Source organism: Thalassophryne amazonica, chromosome 15 (genome assembly GCF_902500255.1).
Source record: "Thalassophryne amazonica chromosome 15, fThaAma1.1, whole genome shotgun sequence".
Lineage (NCBI taxonomy): Eukaryota > Metazoa > Chordata > Actinopteri > Batrachoidiformes > Batrachoididae > Thalassophryne > Thalassophryne amazonica.
The window spans coordinates 39825118-39836607 of NC_047117.1; the positions used below are offsets into that span (position 1 = coordinate 39825118).

At 39.7% G+C, this 11490-nt stretch overlaps 1 protein-coding gene across 2 annotated transcripts in view; it reads left to right on the forward strand.

Annotated features, from left to right (window-relative positions):
* dlc1 (DLC1 Rho GTPase activating protein) overlaps nucleotides 1-11125 on the forward strand; it is a 338881-nt gene extending 327756 nt beyond the window's left edge. For both annotated transcript variants that reach the window (XM_034187341.1, XM_034187342.1), the window contains 3 exons: nucleotides 2553-2770; nucleotides 9074-9247; nucleotides 9392-11125. In XM_034187341.1, the coding sequence (XP_034043232.1) occupies nucleotides 2553-2770; nucleotides 9074-9247; nucleotides 9392-9491 (492 nt within the window). In that variant the 3' untranslated portion in view covers nucleotides 9492-11125. The remainder of the gene's footprint in view (nucleotides 1-2552; nucleotides 2771-9073; nucleotides 9248-9391) is intronic.
* The last annotated feature ends 365 nt before the right edge of the window (nucleotides 11126-11490 follow it).

Below are 11490 nucleotides of genomic sequence, written 5' to 3' on the forward strand. Positions count from 1 at the left end.
TTTGTTAGTTGGTTATGTACCACAGGCCTTTAAGGTGGCAGTAATTAAACCATTACTTAAAAAGCCATCACTTGACCCAGCTATCTTAGCTAATTATAGGCCAATCTCCAACCTTCCTTTTCTCTCAAAGATTCTTGAGAGGGTAGTTGTAAAACAGCTAACTGATCACCTGCAGAGGAATGGTCTATTTGAAGAGTTTCAGTCAGGTTTTAGAATTCATCATAGTACAGAAACAGCATTAGTGAAGGTTACAAATGATCTTCTTATGGCTTCGGACAGTGGACTTATCTCTGTGCTTGTTCTGTTGGACCTCAGTGCTGCTTTTGATACTGTTGACCATAAAATTTTATTACAGAGATTAGAGCATGTCATAGGTATTAAAGGCATTGCGCTGCGGTGGTTTGAATCATATTTGTCTAATAGATTACAGTTTGTTCATGTAAATGGGGAATCTTCTTCACAGACTAAAGTTAATTATGGAGTTCCACAAGGTTCTGTGCTAGGACCAATTTTATTCACTTTATACATGCTTCCCTTGGGCAGTATTATTAGACGGTATTGCTTTAATTTTCATTGTTACGCAGATGATACCCAGCTTTATCTATCCATGAAGCCAGAGGATACGCACCAATTAGCTAAACTGCAGGATTGTCTTACAGACATAAAGACATGGATGACCTCTAATTTCCTGCTTTTAAACTCAGATAAAACTGAAGTTATTGTACTTGGCCCCACAAATCTTAGAAGCATGGTGTCTAACCAGATCGTTACTCTGGATGGCATTTCCCTGATCTCTAGTAATACTGTGAGAAATCTTGGAGTTATTTTTGATCAGGATATGTCATTCAAAGCGCATATTAAACAAATATGTAGGACTGCCTTTTTGCATTTACGCAATATCTCTAAAATCAGAAAGGTCTTGTCTCAGAGTGATGCTGAAAAACTAATTCATGCATTTATTTCCTCTAGGCTGGACTATTGTAATTCATTATTATCAGGTTGTCCTAAAAGTTCCCTAAAAAGCCTTCAGTTGGTTCAGAATGCTGCAGCTAGAGTACTGACGGGGACTAGCAGGAGAGAGCATATCTCACCCGTGTTGGCCTCCCTTCATTGGCTTCCTGTTAATGCTAGAATAGAATTTAAAATTCTTCTTCTTACTTATAAGGTTTTGAATAATCAGGTCCCATCTTATCTTAGGGACCTCGTAGTACCATATTACCCCATTAGAGCGCTTCGCTCTCAGACTGCGGGCTTACTTGTAGTTCCTAGGGTTTGTAAGAGTAGAATGGGAGGCAGAGCCTTCAGCTTTCAGGCTCCTCTCCTGTGGAACCAGCTCCCAATTCAGATCAGGGAGACAGATACCCTCTCTACTTTTAAGATTAGGCTTAAAACTTTCCTTTTCGCTAAGGCTTATAGTTAGGGCTGGATCGGGTGACCCTGGACCATCCCTTGGTTATGTTGCTTTAGACGTAGACTGTGTTTCATAATTATTGTATGGCCTTGCCTTGCAATGTGGAGCGCCTTGGGGCAACTGTTTGTTGTGATTTGGCGCTATACAAGAAAAAAGTTGATTGATTGATTGATTGATTTGCTAATTTTGAAATAGATGCCTGCAACACATCTCAAAAAAGTTGGGACGGGGCAACAAAAGACTGGGAAAGTTGATCAATGCTCAAAGAACACCTAACTGAAAAGTGAGTGTCATGACTGGGTATAAAACGAGCATCCCCAAAAGTCTCAGCCATTCACAAGCAAAGGTGGGGTGAGGATCACCACTTTGTGAACAACTGTGTTCACAAAGTGGTCAGTAAAAAATACTCAGTTTAAGAACAATGTTCAATGTTCTTAATGTTCAATTGCAAGGAATTTAGGGATTCCATCATCTACTGTCCATAATATAATCAGAAGATTCAGAGAATCTGGAGAACTTTCTACACGTAAGCGGCAAGGCTGAAAACCAACATTGAATGACCGTGACCTTCAATTTCTCAGGATATTATGGACTGTTTGTCACACAGACTCTTCCCTCGCGATTTCAATGCCAACTTGATCAACCCAATCTCACACAATTTCGTGATGGCATCACAAAAGTAAATCAATCTTAGTTTGTGGTACTGGAGCATGAATTAATTTCATGACTGTATCACAAAGTGCAGGGTGATGTGGCGGGGGGGGGGGTGTCTGTGGGGGTTATGGTTAGAGTTAGGGGAAGGGGTAGGGTTATAATAGTAAAATAAAAAAAGCCTATGTCACGAAAATGTGACTCATTTCATGACGGGAGCTTGAAAAAAAAGCGTGAGACTGGGCTGACTTGATATATATTAAAGCAGTGAATACAGAGTTTCCCGGCCTTGGTTTAGTGGATGTTTTTTATTGCCACTCTTCTGTCCATATTTTAGCTGTAGCATAGCAGTGAGCTATCTGGCAGCACTTAGCAATTCACCGGATTTTAACAATGGATTGTGATCGGTTTGGCTGACAATCATCATTTATTTCAAAATTACAACCAAACACACTTACTGTATATAAATTGTGTACATTTTATTTTACAGGTGCATGATGGCGTCCCACTGCGCCTGTGGAAGGTGACTGTGGAGGTGCCTGCGGGTCCAGAAGAGGTTTTTATGCGTGTGTTGCGGGAGCAGGGTCACTGGGATGAGGACCTGCTGGAGAGCCGAGTGATTGAGAGTTTGGACGAGAGGACAGAAATCTACCAGTATGTCAAGAATACCATGGCCCCCCATCCCACCAGAGACCACCTGGTGCTCAGGTAGATGTGGCCGTTTTTGTGTTCTTCACTTGTGTCTTCATCTCCTGCATGGTTGTGATTTGATGTAAACAGGTATTTATAGGGACATCACAGCACTCCTCCATGTATTGGTATCAGGTTAAATACTCATACTGTGATTGGTTTTACCTGGTTCCATTTTGGATGCTGTTTGTCTGCACTGTACAGTCCAGCTGTCACATACAGCTTCTTCTGTAGTGCTGAAAGTTAGTGACAGAATGACTGAGTGTTGTCAGCTCTTTGAACAGCTGTCTTACACATGAGACAACAATTATGTGCTAGATATTTATCTCTAAAGCAGGTGATCACAGTGTCATTGCAATAGGTAGTAGTCGCTGGCAGTGTGACAGCTCACGAGTACATGTGAATACAAATGCAACATCATGTTTTTGTTTTGTTTTGTCAGCTTTTCGTGTGTGTGTGTGTGTGTGTGTGTGTGTGTTACGACAGACAACTTGTGAATAGTTTGCTGATTAGAAACCATTTTAATTTCTCTGCTATAACTGCACCCATTAAGACTTCATTGGGATGTTGATGAGAACCTGTGAAAAAATGACTTTTGATGGTTTACATCAGGGGTGGGCAATCATGTACCATGAAGGGTCGAGACACTGGAGGTTTTCCTTGCTATCAGTCACCTCAGCAGGTGATTTCATTGACGTTCAGGGCCTATATCCACAAAGTAGCCTAAGGCTAAAAATAGCTCCTAGTGACGTTATTCTAAGAAAAAAAAATCTTAGAATTCCTCAAATTCTTAGACATTTCTTAGAATTTGCCCTTGGTAAGATGAAAGTTGTCCGCAAAGCACCTTAGGCCTTAAGAGAACTCCTAAGGTGCCAAACTGGTAAGAGTAGGGAGGAGGACTTTAAAGAAGCCTAAAGGCTACCTGACACTTGCATGAGTTTGATGCACACACTTGCACGCCCTGTGTCGTGCAGGAGAGTAAACTTGTCGTTAAAAGGTGTAGACTGAACGTGAGAGGGGCGCCATTGCATGCAGTTGCGTACTGAGAATTTAGAAATGTTCAAAAAAATCTTTCATGCATAAATGTCATGCAACAGGGTGCGATCTACTCACCAACACTACATGCAGCTTGTCAAGCCTTGCCTTACAATATAAAGCGCCTTGGGGCAACTGTTGTGATTTGGCGCTATATAAATAAAATTGATTGATTGATTGAAGTCGAGTAAAGAAGAAGTGAACAGTGTGAGTGATTGCATCTCATCAGAGCGCAGCTCGTCTGAACGATTATCACAAGATGTTAAATCTATCACAAACATACTTTACAGCTGCACACAAGAAGGAAAGAACATGCAACTGTTTTACCAAACCATGACAATGTAAACATGACAATTTCCAACTCGCACAGAAAATGATGAATCCGCTACGAAATAATTATTTTATATACGCAGTGTCCAGCACTCGGTGCAGTGTAACAAAGCACAGCGTCCAGCTGGTAACACAGCAGGTGGAATCTTCAGGATGATGTGCATGTATCCAAGTCATGCAAGTGTTAGGGAGCCTTATGAGTTTCTTAAGCAGACAATATGTTGGAAAAAACACAGAGGAAGGAGAGATATTCGCCGTATGTAGGATGACATCGAGTCAGTAACACGCTACCGGCTTGATCTATGTAATTATTTTATGTTACTGTCTTTATGCATTTATAAATTGTTTAGGTTGTAATTGTTATCATATTCACACATTAATATTATTCTTTTTATTATTATTATTATCAGTATTAGTGGTTTTATTTTATTGTATTATTATTTATGTTTTGTCATTTGATTTTTAAATGGACCACAGTGGAAATAACTTTTTTCACTTTCTTGTGTCATGCATGTAATTTTAACTTATTTATAATTATATTATGTACTTACATTGAACTTATTAATAAACTCACGCACCCACGCACACTTTTAATATGTAGATAATCGGCATGTGAATGAGATATGTTCAAACATCTTCAAGCTGTGTAACGATTCATTTTGTTCAAGTTCAAGTAATGTTCAAACTGATAAACTTTATTGTTTTTGTTCAAATATTTGCTAATTTTGAAATGGATGCCTGCAACACGTTTCAAAAAAGTTGGGACGGGGCAACAAAAGACTGGGAAAGTTGATCAGTGCTCAAAGAACGCCTAACTGAAAACAGGTGAGTGTCATGACTGGGTATAAAACGAGCATCCCCAAAAGGCTCAGCCATTCACAAGCAAAGATGGGGTGAGGATCACCACTTTTTGAACAACTGCGTGAAAAAATAGTCAGTTTAAGAACAATGTTTCTCAGTGTTCAATTGCAAGGAATTTAGGGATTCCATCATCTACAGTCCATAATATAATCAGAATATTCAGAGAATCTGTAGAACTTTCTACATGTAAGCATCAAGGCCGAAAACCAACATTGAATGCACTGCATTGAAAAACCGACATCACTGTGGAAAGGATCTTACCACTTGGGCTCAAGAACACTTTAGAAAACCATTGTCAGTTAACACAGTTCGCCGCTACATCGACCGAGTGCAAGTTAAAACTCTACCATGCATACATCAACAACATCCAGAAACACCGCTGCCTTCTCTGGGTCCGAGGTCATTTGAAATGGACAGATGCAAAGTGGAAAAGTGTGCTGTGTTCTGATGAGTCCACATTTCAAATTTAATTTTAGAAATCATGGACGTTGTGTCCTCTGGACAAAAGAGGAAAAAAACATCCAAATTGTTACCAGTGCAAAGTTCAAAATCCAGCATCTGTGATGTATGGGGGTGTGTTAGTGCCCATGGCATGGGCAGCTTACACATCTGCGATGGCACCATCAATGCTGAAAGGTACATCCAGGTTTTGGGGCAACACATGGTGCCATCCAATCAACGTCTTTTTTAGGGACGTCCCTGCTTATTTCACCAAAACAATGCCAAGCCACATTCTGCACTTGTTACAACACTGTGGCTTTGTAGTAAAAGAGTGCGGGTACTAGACTGGCCTGCCTGCAGTCCAGACCTGTCATCCACTGAAGATGTGTGACGCATTATGAGGTGCAAAATACGACAACAGAGACTGTTGAACAACTGAGTCGTACATCAAGCAAGAATGGCAAAGAATTCCAGCTACAAAGCTTCAACAATGAGTGTCCTCAGTTCCCAAATGCTTATTCACTGTTGTTAGAAAGAAAGGTGATGTAATACAGTGGCAAACATACCACTGTCCCAGCTTTTTTGAAATGTGCAGGCATCCATTTCAAAATGAGCAAATATTTGCACAAAAACAATAAAGTTTATAGTTTGAACATTAAATATCTTGTCTTTGTGGTGCATTCAATTGAATATAGGTTGAAGAGGATTTGAAAATCATTGTATTCTGTTTTACATTTTACATAACATCCCAACTTCATTGGATTTGGGGTTGTACATTGTGATGTCGTATCTGTGTAGTTTTGATGTAATCCTTAAAAGTCTACAAAGAGAAAAACTGATCCAGAATCTGGATCCAGATCCAGATCACCTCACGGAATCTTCCAAGGCCTAACACCAGTGTGTGGTGAAAATCCGTTAAGTAATCTTCACATAATGTTCAACATCCAACAGTGAAGCATACAAATTGAAATCCTGATCCAGAATCTGGATCTTCCAAAATTCAGTGGAGTCTTCCATGGCCTAATATCTATCTGTGGTGCAAATTTGGGGAGAATCCATGACATAGTTTTGACATAATCCTTAAAAGCCTATATAAAGTGAAATCTTGATCAAGAATCCAGATCACCTCCAAAAGTCAGTGAATTCTTCCATGGCCTAATGTCTCTGTGGTGAAAATTTTGTCAAAATCTGTGTAGTAGTTTTTTTCATAATCCTTCTAACAGACAGACAAATACATAATGACCACCAACTGTCAGCTGGACCTGACCGTGCACGCAAAGTGGCAAATTACAAACACAGAAATCCAACAGGTGCAAGAGGAAAAAAAAATAATACATACATAAAACATAAAAAAAAAATCACAGAACAAAGGAACAGAGAGTGAGCCTTTTTTTCTGTGAGCTGACGAGGTCTGCAGACAAAGGTGGGCATGTCCCTGTGACCTGCAGCTCTTCAGATATCTGTGCTCACAAGTCACAGCTGGAGAACACCTATAGTGGCTTGTAGAATATGACATCGCATAACTTCACCATGAGGCATGGACATGGGCATGCTGTCCTCATGTGAAAATGAAAACACACATTACTTCAGCTGACCACCTCGTCAGTGCACCGCAATGCTGGTGAATATCGTGCCTGTATCTATGGGATTTCCCCACATTGTAATAATTAAAACACATATCACACTTGCAACGCGGTCACCAGTGGAACACTGCACGCTGGACACGCTGTGCTGGCTGATGTGTTCATGACACGGGAGCCAGCTGTTCAGGAGACAGGAGCCTGGCTGATGTCTCATGAGGGGAGCTCATCAGGTAATTCATGTAAAAAGCATCAAAGTGAGAACAGTAATCCACATCATTTCATTACTTCCTGGTGCTCTAGGCAGAGGCTAACTCCACTCTTACAACAGGAATTACGTATTATAAATTGTGGTGTTTTTTGTTTTTTTTTTGCCCCTCTGCTGTGTGCGTGAGTTTCCACGTGCTCACACTGTGTTCATGCACACGAACAGGATCATGCACAAAACCGTCACCGTGGTATCGTGCACGCCTGTCCGACCGTGTCTTCCTCCCGACAGCAGGTGGAATGTTTCGTTTTTTTTGTTCGCGGATTTTTGGACGGTGTCTGCTTCTTTTGCCCAGTTTCGTGTTATGTGTGAAGGGGCCTTAAATGGGGCAATACACTGTATTAAGAACATGAGTATGTAAACTTTTGATCAGGGTCATTTGGGTAGTTTCTGTTGTTATTATTATTTAAAAGAGTAAACACAGTTGTTTGACAATAAATGGCTTCACCCAACAACTAACCATGAGTGGAAAAAAAAAGTTTTTGTGTTATCATTCACATTCTCTGAAAAATGGCCAAAAAAAAACCCCTAAAAAAAAAAAAACTAAAATTCTGCCAGGGTATGTAAACGTTTGAGCACAACTGTATACAAATATAATAATATTGGGCTTGAAGATAAAAGTCAGTAATTTGTATGTCTCCTGTCATATATTTGCATTATTTGGTTTCAAATATATTTTTATTTTGGACATATTTTAATATATTGTATTTAATGTGTGCTTCAATGTCCAAATATATTTATTACTACAAACTTTTAGATGTGTTTTTTTATTGCTGTCATCAGTCAGTTTTTTTTTCCAGTTACAACCCATTTTAACTAACATAATGATGGAGTCACAAGGTAAGTTTGTAAATAAAAAGAAATTGCTACCCAGGGTTTTCATGTATCCCATAATCCCTTGTGCACCAGAGAGTTGCTGCAGTCAAAACAACGTAAAGAATCCACATGATGACAATTGTAAATGAATATTATACTAAAAAATTTTTTTATGCTTTTCATCACATTAATAAGAGACTGCATGCATGTTAACCTGAAAACTTGCTAAAACAATTATAACAAATAATCTGTGTCTGTTACGTTTAATCTGCGTGGAATTTAATAAATGCAAACCGAATTTCGGACATATTATATATTAGTCTGGAACAAAGTGGACAAACAGTGTTGTAAAGGACAATAATCAGGACGTTAAAGAACAAACTTCACTTTCCCCCCAGAACGACATGATCAGGAAGCGAGTGTAGCTCACAGCAGCTCTCATTGAAAATAACGAAGAGAGAGACTGTGATTCTCGCATGTTTACATAAAACAAACGCAATAACAACGTCTATAAACCCAGAGAATATATTCATGAGTTTTAGGCACAATATAAAAATAGTTTTATGTTGTGATGTTAATGGTGTTGTCCGTGTGCAGCAGTTAAAGTGCAGCGTGATCAGAGCGTCTCAATGCAGTTCTCAATGTTACTGAGATCTCGCAGCGCGGCGACCTCGTCGAAGTTTTGCCGGATTTGAAACCTGAAAAGGGTGGATAGAAGAAGCAACAGGTTGTGCAGGTTTCCTGTGAGAGCAGACCTTGGCAGACTTAATCCTGACACTGATGTTATGAATTTCTCCTCTGTGAGATCAATAAAGTTTTATCTTATCTTATGTATCAAACTAGTAAGACTGACATGAAGATTTTCCTGCTGTAATTCTATCGCATTCAATTTAATAGTTGTACTGGGATTTTATTGAAGTTTCTCTGTTTGCATTCCCACATGTTTTGATCAGGACATTCTTATCATTTACTCTTTCCTCTCTGTGACAGAACATGGGTCACAGACCTCCCAAAGGGAGCGTGCGCACTGGTTTGCACCTCTGTGGACCATGAAGAGGTTTCGGTTGTGGGTGTCCGGGCAAAGGTCCACATGTCTCGCTACTTTATCGAGCCCTGTGGAGCCAACAAATCCAGACTTACACATATTTCCAGGATTGACTGGAGGTGAGTAAATGGCTTACAGGAGCAAAGGTCTTTTGAAGACTTTAAATGAGGTATCCATTAAATATAGTTTAATGCAGCTAAAATTGGCTGATAAATCAGTGGGATTAGAATTTGCTAACAGTGTGCCTCTCCATCCACATTCAGGGGTCGTTTCCCGGAGTGGTACAATAAAATGTACGGACATTTGTGCGCTGCCGAGGTGGCACGGATACGCGACTCATTCACTGTACCCCTGGACAAATGAGAAAGCAGCAGCAGCCAGAGATGTGTCAGCAGCTTATTTCAACCTGGACTGATTGGAGCACGTTTTAGATTCTGCTTGGAATTTGAAAGGACGCAACTCGTTCCAACAGCACAAAGTTAGACGGGTTTCAAACTTGTATATACTACACAAATGTAAAGGAGAAGTCCTGGATTGAAGGAGTTTTGTGTTTGTTTTCACTACATCACAACAGACTATTGTCTCAGAGTCTTCTGTCGGACTCAGCATCTTTCCAAAAGGACTCACATGATGGGACAAAGGACATGGCTTTGCTGACGCAAGACGTGATGTTTATGCTGTTGCCAAAGGGTGCTATTGCTTCTGAGAAGCAAGTGAGTTCACTCTGTGTGTGTGAGAATCATGTTATCAATTATCTCATGCATTCATGAGGTAATTGATAAATCCTACTTGCACTGGTTTCCAGTTGCATCATAACATGTACATAGTTTTGTGTTCACAGCAACAGTTGATGTAACTGTTTTTCTGTTACAGCAGGAATATTAGACAATATTATGCTATGTGATTGTTGATTTCACAGGCAAAGAAAGACGTGAATGTGCCGATGATAGGTGTGCAAACATAAGATGGGAGGTCATAATGTCTGGCTGTGTATTGGTGGCTGGTTCACCAACAGGAAAGGTCTGAGCGTTCTGTACTAAAATACAAAAATATCGCAGAGAAATTAAAAGTCTGTAAACCTCAAATGCCCCTAGATTTGAAGTAGAAGAACTTTTGTTCTTGATAATGTGTTGGAAAACTTGTACAGCATCATATACAAATAGTTAAGAGCAGTTAAAACCCGAGCTGTTTGTGACAGACTCCCAGCACGACAGAAAGAAAATCACATTTTTCAAACTTCATAAAACATTTCTAATTTGATAAAAAAAATTGTTGAATTATTAAATGTTTATACTAAATAAGGTTGAGCTGAAAATGTATAAAGTACATTGAGTTACCGACAGCTATATCACAATAAATAGCACAGTAGTCACATTTCTTTGAAGTCATAATGACCCAAAGTCAGTTTGTCCTTTATGGGCTGGTTCTGATTTCAATGAGATGTGACTAATAATAATAATAATAATAATAGTTACATCTCTTTGAAATCATAACAACCCAACATCAATTTGGCCTTTAAAGGAAAAGAAAACCCACTGATAAAATACAGCTGAGACGATAGACTGTGCTATAAACTAATGATTGATGTGTATCAATGAAAATAAGGAGCTCTTACAACTGAAATAATCATCTCTGAAAATCTATTTCAGGGGTAGGCAACCTGTTCCAGAAAGAGCCATGAGGGTGCAGGTTTTCTTTGCAGCCACTGACTCCACCAGGTGATTTTACTGATTAATATCACTTTGAGCAGATGGAATCAGTTAATCAGTGAAATCACCTGGTGGAGTCAGTGGCTGCAAAGAAAACCTGCACCCTCATGGCTCTTTCTGGAACAGGTTGCCTACCCCTGATCTATTTGGTAAACATTCTGTTAAGCAGAATTCATCCATCATTGACAATTCCATAAATGCTGCCATTAACACAATTTTAATCAATCAGTAAAAAAAAAACCTTGGATAGCTTGCGGAATTGCTGTGACATGGCATGGGCACAGAAAAGCTACACATGGGGAACACGTGCTGATGTAAAAGTCCTCTCTCGCTCTCTCTCTTTCTCTCTCTCTCGCTCACTGTTTTCCTGCTGAGCAAACACAAAGCCTTTCAACTGTAAAATAAACTAAATTTCTAAATGTATCATCAGTGATGCTCATGGGAGTAACTCTGGGTAAACACTGAAGGATTTTGGTGGTTTTCCCCCATTCTGCGGAGAGAAAGTGAGTCTCTGTTCGGCTGTCCTCGGCTGTGCTCTGAGCTGATGTTAAAGCATTTCACAGCCTCGGGACGTTGAAGCAGTTGATTTTTCAGTAATAATTCAGTTCATTTTTCAGAAAATCTGTACTTGGTGGCACAGACCATTTGAACCC